At 42.2% G+C, this 20,753-nt stretch overlaps 1 protein-coding gene across 5 annotated transcripts in view; it reads right to left on the bottom strand.

Annotated features, from left to right (window-relative positions):
- Nucleotides 1–8,728, bottom strand: part of IQSEC3 (IQ motif and Sec7 domain ArfGEF 3) — a 109,116-nt gene extending 100,388 nt beyond the window's left edge. For all 5 annotated transcript variants that reach the window (XR_008426522.1, XM_053921717.1, XM_045198595.2 and 2 more), the window contains exon 1: nucleotides 8,126–8,728. Coding sequence is in view for 4 of the 5 variants with exons in the window: in XM_053921717.1 (XP_053777692.1) it covers nucleotides 8,126–8,676 (551 nt within the window). In the remaining variant the exon portion in view is untranslated. The remainder of the gene's footprint in view (nucleotides 1–8,125) is intronic.
- Nucleotides 8,729–20,753: the final 12,025 nt, after the last annotated feature.

Here is a 20,753-nt window from a genome sequence, read left to right as displayed (position 1 = left end):
TGGGATCTCCCTCCAGCTGAACTCTGACACCATACCCTCTTCTCCCTCCACTCAAGCATCTATGAACTTGCCTGGGCCCTAAGTACTGATAGTTTATTCACTCAAGAAGTTTTTATAAAATACCTCCTAGATGTTGACTTAGCCTCTCATCTCCGATTCTCTTCAGACCCATGCAACACCAACCCTACTGCCTGCTAGCCCTTCCTACCCATGTCTTCCTGCTCTGTAGCAAACTCCCTAGACTTGTGTGAAATTTTGCAATCCAAAAAATTATTTTAAGATCCTAGAAAGAGTCAAAAGAACTTACCAAGCACCAGGATACTCCTTAAATTCCTGCCTTATGACTTTTACACATGAAGCTCATTGGGAATTATCTATGGCCCAGATAATTACTTTTCCAAGACAAGCCAATGAGGGAGCGCCCTAGGGCCCTCCCCTTTGCTTGCCAGGTCCAGGCAAGGCAGTTCCAATTCCCTGCAAAATATAGCAGAGATAAAGATCATTTAAGTTCTGGACAGTTGCCTTCATAAGCCCTTCAACTCCTTCTGAGCCTCTTGTCCTTGTCCTAAGTCAACCAGTGTCACCATGGCAACCTCCTCCCTTATCAAACCTGCTCTCAGACCTGGTTCAAATAAATTCTTTCATGCTGAAGTGTAAAAGGCTTATATAGCTAAGTGTGTTGTTTTTCTCTTGTCCTGGGATAATTTACATTTTAACAAGGGTATAACTTTGAAGTACCCAAAGGAATCCCTCCCTAATATCTGGCATAAGTGAGATATTCTGGAAGGCAGAGAGATCTCCCTGAGTCTCCTAACCACCCGTAATTAGCTGTAAGTTTGGCCCTGTGCACCCATAAAGCTGTTCTGCCCAGTTCACTGTGTATAATCAAGAGTACTGGATGAAGAGTTCTGCCACTAACTAGTTTGGAAGCACCAGTCACTTCTGTCTCAGGCCACAGTTTTCTCATTTTCTAAATGAGAAGTTTAAAAATGAGAAGTTTAGACAAAATGACCTGTATAGGACCTTTCCAGCTCTGACATTCACCTGACTCCCCAGAGGGAAGGGGGACCCTCTTCCATTTCCTAAAGTCTCTCCTCCCCCCAGCCCCTGCAGCTCTAGTCTAGAGGGAGGGAATGGCCTGATGCCAGCACAGAAAGTGGGCAGAGACTTGGACAGGCCTGCATGCCCTCTGTCCACAGTAGCCTTCCCACTGGCCAAAGACAAGAGGTACCACTCAGTGCATACACCAGTCCTGCAGAGTTACATAACCCTCCCAGATGGGATATTCCAAACAAAGAGCAAGAACAAAACAGCCCCAACAGACACCTACAGTGGTCTTTGCCTATTGTGGCCTCACAGCCACAGCCACCCTGAGAGACAATTTTAGAAGCTCACCATCTTTTCTTTTCCATTTGTTTTGTTTTTCTTAGAAAGTATTTCATCTGAGAAAGTCCTTATGTGAAGAAACTATTTTACGTGCTATGCTCGACCAGATAAAGCAGAGTCCTCCTGTAACCTCCACTTCCACCACCTACCACCAAAACCCCACAACACATCAGGCCTCTCCTTTTCCTGGTTCCTAGCTTTTCTTGGTAAGCACTTTCCAGCTTTCTGACCTGAGAGTCCTGCAAAGAGCAGGTCTACTCTTTCATATCCAGGATGGAAAAATTTGGAGAAGTGGATTTAGCTTTCATTCATTTCAAGAGGGAGGCATTTTCCTGGTTCTTGCTTCATTCCTCCCACCCTCTCCTTTTGTCCTGGATAAGTTCATATACTAGATGAGACTGTAGTTTCCCCATTTAGAAATTGGGGAGATTATTCTTACCTGCCGAGGGACATTGGGTGATAACTCAGATCCTTTTGATGTCCTTAAGAAAAGTACAAATAATCTCAAAATGCAACAGTTGAGATTCAAGTTGGGCTGAAGGAAACATTTCCCAGCTCTCAAAGTGTGAGCCTTCGTCACATGTCACTAATTGGTGGTGAATTGGCCTGCCTGGCTGCATTTCTGTGTAAGCTCCACATTCATGTATCTGGAACAGCCTGTGTGCACATTGTCCAGAGGTAGAAGGGCACATGAGGAAAGGGCAGATGTAGACAGCTGACCTGGAAGAAGCAAGCGGATCCTGAACCTAGATTCCAGTCTATCACTATGGTCTGACTGTGGGTGAGCCCTGGGCTCTGGCTTCTCTATCTGTAGAAATATTACAATGTATTGAGCACTTACTGTGTGCCCAGAACAGCACTAAGCAAATGATACTACTTAAATTTTAAACTTTACAACAATCCTTCAAAGTACATATTATTTATTTTATAAATGAAAAAACAGGCTCGAAAGAGGTAAATAATGAATGTAAGGTCTTATGTTGGTGGTAGGAGAGCAGGATTCATTCTCAGCTTTGCCTGACTGCAAAGCTTATGTTGTTAATCACCTAGATCTTGAAAATTCTGTGATTCTATCTTTTTCTTAAGGTCCTTTCAGCCTGAAAAATCTAATTTCCCCTTCACTCTACTCCTGATCTTTTTCTGTTTGTTAATTCCTTTGTTGCATGAAATGGAAATGATTACCCTCTTGCTCCATTGAAACAAGAAACCCTTTGCAGCTTGTGTGGGAACCTTTGGAGGAGGAAGGAGCTCAGTGGCCCAAGCTTCAGAAACCCTGCCGTATGGCCTTGTATTTGGGGATCTGACAGATACAGTGAGAGTCCCAAGAACCTCTTACTAAGAAATAGCTAACTAAGTTGCTGATACCCTGTGTCCAGGGTCACTGAGAGTATGTTTGGGACTCTAGTGAAAAAATGTTTAGGCTCCACAACAAAGCCAGTCTATCTAAAAATCTTTACATCGAATTTGAATTCAGGATCTGAGTTTCTCTCCAGACAATGGGTAGAGCTATTTGTCCCAGCTCCCCCCACCCCCACTTGTTTTTCATATCACCCTCCTTTTCATTGGCTCTCTACACAGACCTGACTCCATCTGCCTTTTCTCATGAGTAACCTTTGAAACTCAGGCTGCACAGATATTTGCAGAATCAGCAGGACCAACTGATGCTCTTGTTTGGTTTTAAGCCACCTGGAAAATGTTCCAGAATGCCTTGGCTGGGTAGCTCATTTGGTTAGAGTGTTGACCATTAACACCAAGGTTGCAGGTCCAATCCCCACATTCAGGACACACACAAGAAGCAACCAATGAATGCATCAATAAGTGGAACAATAATAATCAATGTTTCTCTCTTTCCCTCTCTATCCCCCGCCTTCTCTCTCTCTGAAATCAATAAACAAAAAAAGAAAATGTTCCAGGATGCCTTTGTGAAGCCCTATGGTATTGACTGTGTGGGCCTGGGAAGGCTAGGGAGTAAGGAAGGAAAGAGCAGGGGTGGAGCAAAGCAAAGGGGGCTGGTGAGGAGGAGAAAGGCTATCAGCATTTCCCAGGAGTCAGGAGTGGTTTGTTTCTCTAAAATTGTTTTCTTTTTGGATGAATGGGAGGGATGAGGGGCAGTGTGGGTCCTAAGAAAGGAGTTGGACAGCAAATTTTTACAAGTGCCCACTCCATGTCAGCTTTCAGATGAGCAAAATGGCACTCACTCCCTCCTCTCAATGAGCCTTCATTCTGGCCCCATTTTTCAGCTTACCAGTTAGAGCCCTCTCCTTGCTATGGATAGAGGAAGAGAGGATAGGCAGGTGGATGATCATTGGTTATAAGATTGTTTCCTTAGCAACCAGGCCTTCTAGGCATGAGATAGACATGGACCCTGAGTACTGGAGCTCTCCTTGCCCAGTTGATAGGGTTTAGCCTAGTGGGAGGGGATTAGGGTAGTGGGGGGTTGTACCACAGAGGATGGGATGATATGCAGATGCAGTACAGATATGTCCTTCCTGCATTGAATCTTCTTGGCTCTTGGATAGAGAACATCCAGCTATCCTTGACTCTTACTGTTCCTGACATAAACTCTTGACTCCAACCAAGAAAACCTTGTCTGGGGTCTGAATGTGACTTGTATGTTTGCCCCTTTCACCATGCTGTTCTGACAGAGGGTAGCTCTAGGCAGCTCCAATCTATTTACACTTGTTTAGATGTTTCCAGATATGTGTACCCTGAATGTTGAACCAGGACTGTTTGATTATTTCCTCTTTTCACAGCCCAGAGTGCAGGGTTTTGAATGGACTGGATGGTTGATACAATAGAGTTGACTGATTGACAGGCTATCATACTCTTTTAATAGCTCCCAGGATGGGCCAGTCACAGCTACACCTTCAATTAGAGACACCCAGTCCAACCAGCACCTTAGATAACAGGGTAAAAAGCACATCCAGTGATCTTCTAAACATCCTCCAGATACCAGTCAGTATGAGACCACAGAGCTCAAATGATGACCCAAGATTTATTTTATGCCGAGAGGATGCGAGTAGAGAGGAGGAAATTTCCCTATGTAGCTAAGTAGAAGCAAAACATAGAAGAAAAATGAGAGAGAGAAAGTGTGTGAGGGGAGGGAAGAAAGGGAAAAGAGAGGGAATAAAAAAGAGAAAGGGGGACTAGTGAGGAAGAAGTGTATAGAAGGAAGATAAAGGAGGAAGGAAGAGAAAAGAGGACAGAAACTCCTGAGACATTTAGACTTCATGGCTACTGGGAGGTGGAGAGTTTGGGGTTGGAGATAAATTTGAATTATAATGCAGGGATCTTATCCAGCCTCCAATAATCCTCTACCCATGTGCTTGGGGACATGGGCAAGCTCTGGGATCCAGAAGCTCTAAAAGCATAGTTGGGTGGCTAGGCAAACCCGTGCTCAAACAGAGAAGCTGTGGTCACACTGAAGCCAGTAGCTTCAGGTAGGGCCGTGTGCTTCCGAGGCAAGGAGGAGACTTTGCCAGGTCAGGGTAAGGCTCTGGCTCCAGCCAGGATGGGATAATCAATTCTGTAGATGTGGTGAGCCTTGATTGAAAAAATAAAGAGGAGGAAGCTATGATTGCTGCTTTCATTAAGAGGCAAAAGCAGTGGGGGCTGGAGCTTAGCAAGAGCCAAGATGCCTGCAGAAAAAGAATTTTAACCCCTTGAGCCTCTTTTTCCATGATGTCTCTGCATTCACCCCTTCCTGAGTTTTTTCCCCTTGGCCTGACCTCCAAGGCCACCACCCTTCTATCTCCTTTAGCTGAAAGAGGTAGAGAGGCCAAGCTGCATATTAATGCAGATATGGTGACAATTAAACAATCCATTATTTCCCAGTCCCAGGTTCCCCAGGGCTCCTGCTTCCCCTGGATTTGGGCAGGAAGAATTCTGGGGATGAGAGACAAACTGTGTGATGAGATAAGGCATCTAACATGGGACCTGTCCCCTGGTAACTCTCACCCAGCCCTGAGCAACCTCACCAGGGCCATATTCTCACTCTAATGAGGCCAAAGAAGGGAAAGTAAGAAGTGAGAAAAGATTTCAGAAAAATTATAATCCAAAACCCCCCTCTGCCATCTCTTGCTTCTACTTCAGCATCCCCAGTAGAGAACTGATTCAGCAGGGAGTTCCCCAGGAGAAACGCCAGGGAGAGACCTGCTGGCTCTGTTCTTCTTCTCACCTCACCCTATCTATCCAAGGAGATCTCTCCCTGCCTGCTGGTTGCATCTAGCCCTGCATTATTGAGAGGTATGAGGAGAGGAGGACAGACTTATAAAATGAGGGACATGGACAGAGAGCAGGTTGGGGCCAAACATGTAGTCAGCAAAGATGATTCTTTCCTGAGGTGCTGTGGGAGGAAATGGGGTTGAAATTAGGCAAACCCGTGGGGAGAAATGGGTGCCCCAAAGGCATTCAGTAAGCCAACATGGCCATGACTTCACATCTAAGGGGAGAGAGAGCCATAAGGAGGAGGAGAGGCATATATGTCCATGCCTCTTTAAGTCTCTGGGTGGTCAGACTTGGGGAGAAGGAGAAAAAGCTGGAGGATCTGGGGAAATGAAGGATCTACCAGTGGTATTAACCTTTTAGTGCCTGGCACAACTTCCTAAGTGAAGGATTTCCAACAATTTCCACTCTCCTCCACCATTCTAATTATTTCTTATTTTTGTTCTTCTTTTTTGGGAAGTAGAAGGAAGACAAGGGAGGAGAAAAAATGACATACCCTTTTTCGTTTTGCCATGTGAGGCTGGATGGAATCCAGGTGATTCCTAAATCTCTGAATTCCCAGCAAGAGAGTCTGGGCTCTCCAAACCACTTTGGGGCCCACAGCAAAGTTATTATCCAAGAAAAAACTATCTCTTCTCAACCCCTCTTCCCACATAAGGATGCAAAGAAAGTGAGGTGCAGTGGAAGAGGAGACCACAAAGGGCATGAGTAAATCAGGTGAAGAACTATCATTATCGGGAAGCTGTGGCTGCCTTAGGGAAAGGGAATAGAACAGTTTTTTTCACCCTATTTGGGAAAAAGCCATATAGCATCTTGGATTTTTTTATGAGCTATGGGCATGAGGGAAAACTTACTCTCTGCTTTTTATGCTGGATAAGGAAAGGAAATTGTGGAACTGAAAGAAGGGCAAATGGACCACAGGGAGAGCTGGGGAAGAAAACTGCATCTTCTTGGGGCTCGAATCAAATGCTTTAGGTTTGCCAAGTCAGATCATCCTAGATATTTCCCATTAGATCTCGTCTCATGATTCTGGTCAAATCAACCCGGTGAGCTAACATGTCCTGACCCAACTTCTCTAACTCTACAGTAGGTGTGAAGAGAAAATGAGTTTTTAAGAAATATATCAAATCTTCGCAAGTATCCTCAGACCTAAAGCACACCAAGGCTGGATGAAGATGAGATTCTTGGTTTTCCTCCTTCCCTCCTCCCCCTAACCAACTCCTTTAGCATCGTCATTGTCAGGGTTAGGTGCTGACCAGGTGCTGATCTCCCCCGCCCCCATTGTTCTTCTATGCGTTTTTCTATCACCTGTCTAATTAGAGAGAGGCAGCTGACATGATCACAGCTTTCCCAATACAGAGGAGAGAATATTCCAGTCCCCTTTCATTTCTTCTTTCCATATTCCTAGTTCATGGATGTTGGGTATGAAGAAAGAGCCCAAGGTCCTGGAGTCCCTCCAGGGGGGTTAATGAGCATATTCTCCCTGGATTCAATGTGAGATTTCAGTCATCACCAAAAAACGAAAGGGAAACAAGGTGTGCAGTCACTAGCTATAACAGAGAGATTTAAACAGAAATTGCATTCAAATATCAACTTCGTTTGCCAACTGTCTCTCTCATCATTGTTCCCATTCCATGATTGCCAACCACCCTGCACAGAAATCCTCCTTGAGTCAGAGGGAAAGCTATAACCACACCGAGTTCTCACACTATAACTCAGTCCTCCATTGGCTTGGTTGGCTGTTACCTTGCACCCCTTTGGCTCTGTAGAGATTCCTAAGAAAGGCACCCACTCAGGTTAGATAGAGCAGAGTAACCTTCCCCAAATGAGCTACTCCTGGCTTCGACTCCCACTGCATCAATTAAAAAGCCACCTTGTTCCTCTGGGAAATGCTTTCTCTCACCTTTCATCTTCTTCTATCTCTAGCCTCCTCCCCCCGACTTTTCACATCATTCTTGCTTTTCAGCCTTATCCTCTGCCTCCTGAATTCAGATCACAACACTACACTTCCGGGACCCCAACCCCTTTAAAATTCTTAACATGCCTGTTTGCCAAGCTTCTGTATTTTTCATCTCTTACTCTCCACTCAAATAATTTACTACCCAAACTCTCTTCCAAGATTTTCCTAACTTAAATACATTATACAACTGTTCTCTTTTCTTCAGCTTAATCTTACCCCCAACTTCCTTTCAGTCTGTCCCTGTTAAAACCGGCTAGTTTCCAACACCCCCAATCACTTGAACCTAATTTCTTTCTTCCATTGCCCCAAGTGATGGTCTGGATATTTCCTTTTGCTCCCCTCCCAACCCCTCTCAAACACTGATATAATTATCTCCTTTTGCCCAATTCTCCTTGACACACTTCTACCCCCAAACATCTTCTCACCCTTTCACTTCACGTTGCCCCAGTCCTTCAGACTCTTAGGTGCACCCAATTTCCCCCTTGTCTCCTCCTCATACTCATTTGCTTTCCTTTCTCCTACCACAACATTCCGCAACCCCTCTTCCCCACTCACTCAGTTCTCCTGCTCAGGACGCCCTTGCCGAGGGCAGCAGGGGATTTGTGCTGAAGGAGGGCTCCAGCGGCAGCGCAACAACTCGGGGAACGCTCCTTCTCCTTGTTGGCGACGGCCGCTGGCGCCACCGGGTGCTGGTGGGGCGACTGGGGTGCGTGCGCTCTACTGCTAGGGCCCGGTGGGGGCTGCACCAGGAACTGTCCGTGGTGCTGAAGCGGCGGCTGCTCCGGCGCGGTCTGTGGCGAGGAGGACAGGAGCTGTCCGTGGTTCTGGAGAGGTTCCTGGGCCACGGCGGCGGTGGCAGCGGTGGCCGGGATAGCCGGCAACTGGGATGGCGATGGCGGTACGAGCCCAGGCGGAGGCTGGGCTTGTAGCAGCTGCTGGTGCTCCCACAGGCTGCGGTTTTCGGCGCTTAGCTCGTCCAGCCGCTGCTCCAGCTCGTCTATACGCTGGCGCTGGGTGTGGATGAGGCTCTGCTGGTTCTGCACGATGGCCGTGAGCTCCTTGAGGTAGAGCACGGCACGCACCGGATTCTCCAACAGGCTCTCCATGCCTCCCGCGGCTGCCTGCACCCTGCCCGCGCCTCAGCGGGCAGCAGCGAGCGCGAGGGCGCGCTGGAGCGGAGCAGCCCCAGCGATGCGCCGGCTTCCCTCTCCCGCGGGCGCAACCTCCCTCCCCTTGGCGGGCGCCGCGTCACCGCCACACATCTACACACGCACCAAGGGGCGGGCCCGCGGCACCGGACCCACCCACCCTCCCACCTCCGGGCTTCCTGAGGAGTCTTCGCTTCCTGCGGGGCTGACAGGAGGGAGAGGAGGGAGGCGAGTGAGAGAGTGGGTAGGGGAGAGGATAGACGAAAGAGAGCCAAGATGGGTAAGATAAATCTGAAGACAACGGAAAGAGGGAGAAGCAGAAGTAGAGATACTGGGAAAGGGCAGTGGAACAAGACAAGCGGATAAGAAAAGAGGAAAAGAAGAGAGAGAGGCTGAGAGAACGAGGAAGCAGAAAAAGGGAAGGTGGCAAAAAGAGAGTGAAATGTGTTTAAAAAGAGGAAGTCATGGGCACTCTGACAGGGTCTCTAATTCTTTCCCCTAAGTCCATCCATCCCAGAGGAAGGGGGTCCATCTTAAAGACCTTCTGAGAACAGGCCACACTTGCCTCTTTTGTACTCAACAACCTGTCCTACTGGGGAATTCCCTGGAAGACAAGGGTCATAGGACTATAAGGAACCCTGGAGAGCACCTAGCCCTACTCCTCCCTTCAGCCAACAGGAAACTTAGAATAACAAGGCTGTTTATGCTGGGTTTTCTCTAGGAATTTAAGCTCAGGACAGTTTCGACCACTCTAATAAGAGCACACATTAAGTAAACCAGGCCCTCTGTGTCATGAGCTAATGCTTCCAGAAGCTTCTGAAAGGATCATACAAAGGTTTGAAAAACAGTTATAAAGTGCATGCTGCTACCCAACACTGGGCTACGGGTGGCAACATAGGGATGACTAGAATGGAAACTTTGGCTTCTTTAAGCTTATGGATAAGTAGGTGAGACAGGTAATAAATGTTTAATTTTAATATACGGTGGTGGTTGTAAATGATGATAGGGAAAAGTCCAGAGTGTTATAGGAGCCCAACAGCTTGGAGAACCTTGGGAGGCTCATTGGAGGAAACAGCACTTTAAGTGGGAAGGATTTTCCAGAAGAGGGAAACAGCGTAAGCAAAAGCTCAGAGATATTAATGAGCCTGGACTGAATCATTCATTAATTTCTACAATAAAATACCTGCTAAGTTCTAAGTAATGTACTAGGAAGTATGCAGGTTACACCTAGCATACATAATAAGTTATAGTTTCTATAATCAACAAGATTACAATCTGGTAGAGTAGATAAGGCCTGCACATAATGATTAAAATACAAATCAAAATTTCTGTAAGAGCTCTTCAGGTCAAGTGCCATAGGAGTTCCAGGGAAGAAGAGCTGACTATGGGAACCTGGTAAGGAGGAGGTGTCATTCAAGCTGGGCCATGAAAGATGAGAAGGATTTCAACAGGTAAACTGAACAGGGGGCCACAACACATGTCAGACAGAAGAAAAGACTAAGGATGGAAATAGAGCATTGTAGTTTAATTTGTCGAGAAAATGACCCTTTCCTTTGGGCTTTGAGTGCTCTTAGCATATCTATTGTAGTGCTGTTCTTTTTTCCCCATAGGTGTTCCATCAGGCTCCCTGGCTGCCTGCTGTTCCCCAGGGAAAGTATGTCTGTAGATACCATTTGTCCAGTGACCTGAACCAGACAAGCCCACCTGGCACCACACTTGAATGACCTTATGGGAAGGGATCTGTGCTCTGAAAATATATTGGTGTCTTTTCCTTGTTATGTGTTTTTGTTTTTATTTTCTCCCATTTATTTTCTTAGCAAACTTCCTTTTGTAAAGAATGAGTGAAGAAAGATTATCCACAGCTGAGTCAACAATTGAGAGAATAGAGCACTCAAGAGGATACTTTAGTAGTGATCAGTATTCCAACTAAAGAGTGGAGGTTGGGGGATGGAATAAGGGCACACAAAACTCACGAACACTTTTCTTCTGAATTTTCTTTGCTTGCTCGGTTGATTTGTCGTCCAAGAGTTGGATACTCATAGAGACCAATTTTATTTCTAAAGTGAAACAACCTGCAGAATAATTACCCATGGAGCTTGTTTAAAATGCAGATTTTGGGGCCCCATATTAGTCTGCTTTTATGGGGCCCAACTGTTTTCATTTTTAACTGTTTTTTCTTTTATCAGAACAATCAACTTTGTTGAATTACAATTTACATGAAATAATATACACCCACTGTAAGTGCTCAGTTCAATGAATTTTGACAAGTATTTACACCCATGTAGTTAAAATTTCCATCACTCCAAAAAGTAACCTCATGCTCCTTTGCTGTTGATTGCTCTGCCCCAGTCAACTGCTGATCTGCTTTCTGACAAGATAAGTAAGTTTTGCCTGTTCTAGAAGTTTATATAAATGGCAATCATAGAGAATCTACTCTTTTATATCTTTCTTTTTTTGTTCAGCCTAATGCTTTCGAGGTTCATTTATTTTATTATAGGTATCATTAGTTTGTTACTTTTTATTTCTGAGTAATATTCTATGGTATGTATATACCATAAGTTATCTATTTACCAGTTGATGGACATTTTGATTATCCAGGCTTTGGTTATTTGAATTAAACTGCTATGATCATTAATGGACAAGATTTTGTGTGGACATGTTCTCATGTTTTTTTCATATGTTTTATGTGGACATGTGTTCTCATATTTTGTCTGAAGAAAAATCTAGAGTTGGAATTACAGAGTCATATACAAAGGATATGTTTAACTTAATAAGAAACTGTAAAATTATTTTCTACGGTGGTTATTCTATCTTTTATTCTCACCAACAATATATGAGAGGTTCAAGTGTTTCATATCCTTGCTAACACTTGGTATTTAAAATATTTTTTTAATTTTTATCAACTCAAGTGAGTAGTAGTATATTAATATGGCTTTAATAAATGATTCCCTGATGACTAATGCTGCCAAGCATCTTCTCATATGCTTATCAGCCATTTCTGTATCTTCTTTGCCTACTGTTACTATTGGATTGATTTTCTTCGTATTGAGCTGCAAAAGTAATTTATAGATTCTGGAAAGTAGTCTTGGTCAGATATATACATTACAGTCAGTAGCTTGCCTTTTCATTTTCTTGATATTATCTTTTTTAAAAAATTATTTATTTATTTATTTAGAGAGTGAGGAAGCAAAAGAGAAAGAGAGTGAGAGATACATCGATGTGAGAGATAAACATTGATCAGTTGCCTCTCGAATACACCCCAACTGGGGACCAGGCCCCAAACCTAGGCATGTGACCTGACAGAGAGTTGAACCACCAACCCTTTGCTTTGCAGGATGATGCCCAACCAACTGAGCCACACTAGTCAGGGCTTGTCATTTTCTTTTGAAGAGCAAAGGTTTATATTTTGATGAAAAAAACTTTACATTTTTTCCTTTTATAGTTCATGCTTTTTGCGTCATATCTAAAAATTCTTTGCCTGTCCCAAAGCCAAAAACACATTCTCCTATGTCTACCTCTAGGAGTTGTATCATTTTTACTTTTATGTTTAGGTCTATGAACCATTTCAGAGTAATTTTTATGTTTGGTATAAAGAATCAAAGTTCATTGACTGAATTAATTGTTGAAGCCACATCAGCCCAGAGTTTTCTTTATGGGAAGATTCTTAACTACAAACTCAAGTTCTTTACCACATATGGTGTTATTAAAATATTCTATTTCACTGTGTATCCATTTTGGTCATTTGTGCCACTGGTAGGCCAAATGATCTCCAAAAATTTGTATGTTTTAATCTCTAAAACCTGTGAATATCATCTTACAAGGCAAACGTGACTTTAAATGTGGGACTAAGTTAAGGATCTTGAAATGGGAAGATTATCCTGGATTATCTGCATGGATCTAATTTAATCAAAGGAGTCCATAAGAGTGAGTGAGTGTGTCAAAAAAGAGATTTCATCTGAGTTGTCAAAGTTGTTGGCATGAAGTAATTTTTAATGTCTGTAGGCTTTGTAGTGATGTCTTCTTTTTCATTCTTGATTTTGGTAATTAGTGTATTTTTTAAACCAGACTAGCTAGAGATTTATCTATCTTTATAATAATTTCAAACAACCAGTTTTTGGTGTCATTGATTTTTCTCTATTGTTTGTTCATTTTCTATTTCATCAATATCCTCTCATGTTTTTTTTCTTTTTCTCCTTATTTTTGTTTCAATTTTTTCTTCTTTTACTCTCTTCCTAATATGGAAGCTTACACTATTGACTTTAGACCTTTCTGATTTTTAAATAAATGCACTTAAAATCTCTAACGTTACCACTAAGAACTAGAAATTTTGCTTTCACTTTCATTCAGTGCAAAATATTTTATAACTTTCTTGTTACATTCAAATCTTTGTATTTGAGTTCTAACTTCATTCATTTATGGTCGGAGAACATATCCATATGAGTTAATCTTTTAAAATGTATTAAAACTTTTGGAACTGTTATACGGAACAATTTATGGTCTATTTTGATGAATGCTGCATGTGCAATTGTCTGAGCCACTCCAGCTTGCTCATTATTAATGTTTCCATGTGTGGTAGGAAGAGTAATGGCTCCCAAAAGTGTCCATATCCTGTCTTGGGAACATGTAAATAGGTTCAACCTTACTTGGCAAAAGGGACTTTGAAGGCCTTAAAATTAAAAACTTTGAGGTGAGGAGATTGTCCTGGATTATCCAGGTGTGCCCACCTAACTGCATGAATCCTTAAAAACGAAAAACCTTTCCTGGTCGTGATCACAGGGAGATTTGACTACAAAAGAATGGTGAGAGTGGTGTGATGTGAAAAGGACTAGACCCTCTTTGTTTGCTCTGAAGATAGAGGAAAGGGCCGTGAGGAATGTGGGTGGCCTCTAGAAGATGGAAAAGGCAAGGTAACTGACTCTCCCCCAGAGCTTTCAGAAAGGAATGAAGCACTACTGACACCTTAACTTTAGCTTAGTGAGACTCACGTTGGATTTCTAACTTACAGAACTGTAAGATAACTAATGTGAATGGCTTGAGCTACTACACTTGTGACAATTTGTTATAGTGGCTACAGAAAACTAATACAAAACCTTAAGTTTTCCCCCATCCTTTACTTTTAACCTATGTCTTTAAATTTAAAGTATTTTTTGTCTTAGAGTTAATATTTCATGGGATCAGGCTTTTTTAAAATCCAGACTGCCAATGTGCCTTTTAATAAGAATGCTTAGATCATTTACATTTAATTTAATTTATCAATAATAGTTAGATTTAAATCTACCATTTTGCTCTGTTATTATTTGTCTAATTCGTTCTTTGTTCTTGTTCACCTTTCCTGCCTTCTTTCAAATCAAGTATTTTCTGGTACTCCATTTCATCTCTACTTTTGACTTATTGACACTACCTGTTCATTAATTTTTTAGCATTTGCTCTAGGGTTTACAATACCTGTTAAGTTTTCATTTTCTGTTTTCAAATATAATATTTCACATATGAAACCATACAACAGTTTATTTCCATTCCTTCATCCTGTATGTTTTAAGTATTATAGATTTACATCTAGGCATTCTCATCATTTTTGCCATAAAAAATCAATCTTCAAGAAATTAAAAAATATATTTTATATTTACCCACACATATAGGCCTTTTCTGCCACTTTCATTCCCTTGTATATCCAAATTTCCATTTAGCATAATTATTCTTCCACCTAAAGAATTTTCTTTAACATTTCTTATATCCAAGTCTACTGATGACAAGTTCTATCTTTTTATATGTTGAAAAATATTTATTTCATCCGACCAAGATGGAGGCATAGGTAGATACACTGTGCATCTTCGAACAACCAAAAGAAGGACAACAACAAATTTAAAAACAAAAAACAACCAGAACTACTAGAAAATCTGACTGTATGGAAGTCCAACAACCAAGGAGTTAAAGAAGAAACATTCTTTCAGACCAGTAGGAGGGGCAGAGATGGGCAGCAGGGGCAGAGAGGACTCACAGGAAGGTAACAGCTGGAGGATCAGGGTGGGCAAGGTGGTGGCTGGTTGAATTAGCAGTCCCACACTTGCACATGGACAAACTGGGAGGAGCAAATGAGGAGTGAGACAGACTGCACAACCCAGGGTTCCAGTGAGGGGAAATAAAGCCTCAAAACCTTTGACTGAAAAAAACTTATGGGGGTTGCATTGGCAGGAGGAACTCCCAGCCTCACAGGAGAGTTCATTGGAGAGACCCACAGGGTCTCAGAATGCACACAAACCCACCCACTTGCAGTCAGCAACAGAAGGGCCTAATTTGCTTATGGGTAGTAGGGAAAGTGACTGAAAGCCAACCGAGAGCTGAGCAAGGGGCATTGTTCCCTCTCTGACCTCTCCCCCACATACAGTGCCACAAGGCACTGACATGGGTTGCCCCATCCTGGACAATAACTAAGTCTCCTCCCTTACTATGCAACAAGCACGCCAAGACAAAAAAAAAATGGGCCAAATGAAAGAACAGATCAAAGATCCTGAAAAAAATACAGCTAAGTCATGAAGAGATAGTCAACCTATCAGATGCAGAGTTCAAAACACTGGTAATCAGGATGCTCACAGAATTGGTTGAATATGGTTGCAAAATAGAGGGAAAAGTGAAGGCTATGCAAAGTGAAATAAAGGAAAATGTACAGGGAACCAATGGTGAAAGGAATGAAAGCAGGACTCAAATCAACAGTTTGGACCAGAAGGAAGAAATAAACATTCAACCAGAACAGAATGAAGAAACAAGAATTCAAAGATTGAGGAGAGGCTTAGAAACCTCCAGGACAACTTTAAACATTCCAACATCTGAATCATGGGGATGTCAGAAGGAGAAGAGGAAGAGCAAGAAATGCAAAACTTATTGGAAAACATAATGAAGGAGAACTTCCCCAATGTGGCAAAGGAAATAGACTTCCAGGAAGTCCAGGAAGTTCAGAGAGACTGAAAGAAGCTGGATCTAAGGAAGCACACACTAAGGCACACCATAATTACATTACCCGAGATGAAAGATAAGGAGAGAATCTAAAAGCAGTTAGAGAAAAAGAGACAGTTACCTACAAAGGAGTTCCCATAAGACTCATCAGCTGATTTCTCAAAAGAAACCTTGCAGGCAAGAAGGGGCTGGAAAGAAGTATTCAAAGTCCTGAAAGGCAAGGACCTACATCCAAGATGACTCTATCCAGCAAAGCTAGCATTTAGAATGAAAGGGTGGATCAAATGTTTCCCGGTCAAGGTCAAGTTAAAGGAGTTCATCATCACCAAGCCCTAATTATATGAAATGTTAAAGGCACTTATCTAAGAAAATGGAGATAAAAAATACGAGCAGTAAAATGACAACAAACTCACAACTATCAACAACCAAACCTAAAACAACAAAAACAAAAACAAGCTAAGCAAACAAGTAGAACAAGAACAGACTCACAGAAATGGAGATCACATGGAGGGTTATCAGTAGGGAGGTGGAGAGGGGACAATGGGGGAAAAGACACAGGGAATAAGAATAAATGGTAGGTACAAAATAGACAGGGAGGAGGTTAAGAATAATAGTATAGGAAATGTAGAAGCCAAAGAACTTTTATGTACAACACATGGACATGAACTAAGGTGGGGGGTGGGGAATGTGGGGTGGGGGAGTGTACAGGACAGAGAGGAGTAAAGGGGGAAAATAGGACTACTGTAATAGCATAATGAATAAATATATTTTAAAAACTATTTATTTCTTCTTAATTGTTGAAATTTCTTTTTTTTCAGGGTGTAGCACTCTAAGTTGACTTTTATTTTCTTTCAACACTTGAAGACATTGTTCCATGTCTTCTGGGTTACATTTTCTGACAAGAAGTCTGTGATCATTCTTATCATTGTTATGATCCAAGATGAAGAGAAAAATAATTAGTAGAATGAAATATCTGATGACAGAGAAGTGGAATTAGCAGACAAATTTTTTAAAATAGCTATCATAAATACAGGGTGGGGCAAAAATAGGTTTACCAATGTATGTGATACACAGTTTATTCTTGTATTATTTTTTAATTATTGTGTTATTTTCCACATGAACAACTATAAACCTATTTCTGCCCCACCCTGTATGTTTAAAGATGTAAAGAAACACCTGCACACAATGAGGATAGAAATGGATGATATTAAAAAGAACTAAATGGAAGTTCTAGAAGTTGAAACTATAACATCTGAAATGACAGTTTTACTGGATGGGATTAAGAGCATCCAGTAAAAGAGATATATACTACAGAATTTTAAAATATCAATAAACTTGAAGATATAGCAACAGAAGCTATCTAAACTGATTAAAATGGTTTTATGAGTCACTGAGTCTGTATTCATATTTTTTCTTTTTTTCTCTTTGTACTTCAATTTGGATAGTTTCACCTCTAAAACTCAGTTCTTTTTTATATCTTCTACTTCTCACCTCATTATGTTTATGTTTTCTTCCAGTTTGGGGTTTCATTTTTCTGCTTTTTCACATTTCTAGTAATTTTTTATTTTCTGCTGAGTATTTTGAATATGACTGTTGAGTGCTGAAATTTGTTTCATTCTCTTAAAGAGTGTTTCACTTAGACTTTGTTTTTGCAGATGGTTAAGTTAGTTGTGGATCCACTTAACCCTTTCAAGAATTATTTTTAAGTTTTTTAAGGGTAAGTCTAGGGTAACCTCTCCTCCAGGACTAATTTATTTCTAGTACTATGGTGTGATCATTGTGTCATCTGATTGAATGCCATCGAGGTATTTTCAGTCTGGCTGGTCAGAACTCTGATCTCTTCCAGCCTTGTGTGAGCCCTGAGAATTTTTCAGCTTAAAACCCCACAGTCAATATTTGCTCAGTCTTGTGAAGTTTCACGCTATACATGTGTGGTTTAGTGTTTAGCAACAGATTCAAGGAGGGCTCTCTGCAGATTCCTGGAGCTCTCTCTTTATATATCTCTTCTCTGGTACCCTGCCCTATAAATTCCAGCTACCTCAGCCTCCCCAAACTTCAGTCTCTGTGTTCTCGATTTGGAGAGCCCACTATGCTCTCCTTTGGTCCCCCATCACTGCACTGCAACCTTGAAAGTTCCTCAGGTAGTAAGCCAAGGGGATTGTAGGGCTCTCCTAGTTTTCCCTTTTTCAGGAGTCATAGTCCTGTGAAGCTAGTTCTCCAATGTCAGAAAATTAGTTTTAAAATATGTGAATATATTGGAATGTAACAATTTTTAGTTGTTGATAGTAAGAGGGTAAATGCAATCCCAATTTTTGGTTTCTGGACAATTTTCCATAGACAGAAGCCAACAACTACATTCTTAATGACGTGGTAGTCCTGGCCAGGTGCCTGAGTTGGTTGGGGCATCGTCCCACATGTCATATAGGTTACAGGTTTGATTCCTGGTCAAGGCACATACCTAGGTTGCAGGCTAGATCCCCTACCCCTGTCAAGGCACATATGGGAGGTAACCAATCCATGTTTCTCTCTCACATTTTATGTTTCTCTCTCTCTTTCTCCTCCCCCTCTCTCTTTCCTCTTTCTCTAGAATCAATAAACATATCCTTGGGCGAGGATTAAAAAAATCAAATTTGAACCTGATCAAGCTTCTAGATTCCACTATTAATTTACAGAATTGTTTAGAACAGAAACATGTAAAAAAAAACACCTAGGGAATGTAATCAGCAAAATCCAGGCTAAGGGAAGCTGTATAGGAAAACAAATACAAAAAAATGACATGGTGAGACATTTGGTGGGACACTTGTGTGTGTGAACTTTTCTACAAGTGCATATGTAATCACCAATAAAACGCTTCAAAATTGAGACTGTAGAACTAGGTCATTTGTGGATTTTCTCTTAGCTATGACATATACATTTGTAAAATCATAATTCTGGGGTAATACTGATGAGAGGTTTGATGTCCAACAATCACCTGCAAGAACAGCAGGTTTGGTTTTTCTGGTCCAGGGTATTAATTCAGTGCTTCTTTTCTCCCCCAGCTACCTGACAAGAACAGAAGGTGCTGCCACCTCTGCCCATAAGCTGCATCACCCTGAGGGGAAATCCTCACACTTCCGCACAGAGGCTCACAGATTTCACACCTGGCTCTGATTGGACAGTTCTCCAGAATGGCAGGTGGGGCTTGGGAAGCAACAGTGGCTGTTTCTGCTCCTGCCCAGACGATTCGATGAATGCTAGACTAGAGAGGGCATTCAGGATCATTTCGTCCAGCGCTCCACCTCTGGGCAGAACAGCAGCAAAGCACTTACTTACCCGCTGCCAGAACTCCTCTTGGCTGACATGTTTTTTATGTATTCTGTTGCAAGGACTGCAGCTAAACCAGGCGATCAGCCTACAGGGAAGTAAAGCAAATATGGCTTCTCCTTGTGACCTTTTGGATCTGTTTTCACAGACGTTTGCCTTATTGTTATATAATAATAGTGATGTAACCTTAGCCAGCATTTGTGTTTCACTTTACAGTTTAAATATAAAATATCTATGGGCATTGGTTTCCTCAACTGTAAAATGAGAATAATAACTGGATCCACATCATAGGTTACTGTAAGGATAAATATGCACATAATATGTGATCACTTTGATTTTCAGTGAGCGGTGAGCAAGACATGTATGTTTTCAGATGTGGCAAATGAGGCTCAGAGAGGATGGGTAGCTTTCTTGAAGTTACATAGCCAGCAAAGGCAGAGCCAGGACTGCAACCCAACTATCCTAAGCCCCTACCATTTTTCCTTTCTCCTTACATAGTAGGACATCCAATGTGGAGCAAATACATTGGAGGCAGAGGAGGATCAGCGATGACCTTATTACGTGTGTGTGATTAAATGAGGCCACACATGAAAAGCACTAGGAACAATGTCTGGCACAGAGCACATGTCCAATACAAATCAGCTTTATTCCTGAGTGGCTAATGCTGTATTATGTATAAAGTACTTTCACAGACACACAGTCTCATTTAGTCCTCACCAAAAGCCTACAGAGTATTTTTATTAACCCCATTTTATAAAAAAGGGAACAGGGGCACACAAATAAATAGCAGAGCAGAAATTCCACTCAGACCAGGCTGTTCTAGGTTTTTCAGCCAGGGATCTTCTTAAATACAGCTCTGGAGGTGACTTTTCCACACCTCACATAGCAAAGGTCAGTTGAAAGGATGTACTTCATAGCACAAGCCTTAGAAGCAGCCTCTGGGGCTGTCTTGGAGTCCTGTTTTAGAATGGGAAAGCCCTATCCATACCTAATTGCCCACCTGATGGATCGAGCCTGCCCTACCTTGTTCTAAGACAATCTGAAGGCACCCCAAACTTTCTGGTTGGAACAGAGTCCTTTCCTAGGGGTTTCTCTGGATTTAGGAATGGAATTGTGTCATAGAAAAATAACATGGGTTCTGGGTAGTGTGGCTTAGTGGATTGAGCATCAGCCTGCAAACAAATAGGTCACTGGTTTGATTCCCGGTCAGGGCACATCCCTGGGTTGCAGGCTGGTTGATGTTTCTCTCCCTTTCTTTCCTTCTTTATTCCTCCCTTCCCTTCTCTCTAAAAATAAATAAATAAAATATTTAAAAAGAAAGAAAAAGAACACAGGTTTTGGAAAAGGAAGACATAGGTTTGAACTCTTACTCTGCCCCTCCCTATCTATGTGACCTTGGGGAAGTTACTTGACTTGTCTGAATCTCAGTTTCCTCATATGAAGCGGATATCATGGGATTCTGATAGCATAATACCTGGTGTAGATAAATGCTTACTAATTTTTAGCATTTAGTAGGAGCAGTGAGATTTCCCTAGTGTCCAAAGACTGAGTTCACACCTCTGGTCATGGTACCTGGGTGAGTCACTCACTCTCTCTGACTTTCCCCATTCTCACCTGTGAAATGGGTCAGTATGGGTAGCCCCTGAGTTCACATCTGTGAATGTTCTACATGAACAAGAAAGTGTTTGAGACATAAGCCCATATCTAAACAGAACCTGTTGGCCCAGGTGAAGGTGAGAATACTCCTTCCTCATTGTTCCCCCATCTCCAGCCCCAAGCAAT

The sequence above is a fragment of the Desmodus rotundus genome, chromosome 3, assembly GCF_022682495.2.
Source record: "Desmodus rotundus isolate HL8 chromosome 3, HLdesRot8A.1, whole genome shotgun sequence".
Lineage (NCBI taxonomy): Eukaryota > Metazoa > Chordata > Mammalia > Chiroptera > Phyllostomidae > Desmodus > Desmodus rotundus.
Note: the sequence above shows the minus strand (reverse complement) of the source record. Positions and strands in the feature narration are given on the sequence as shown.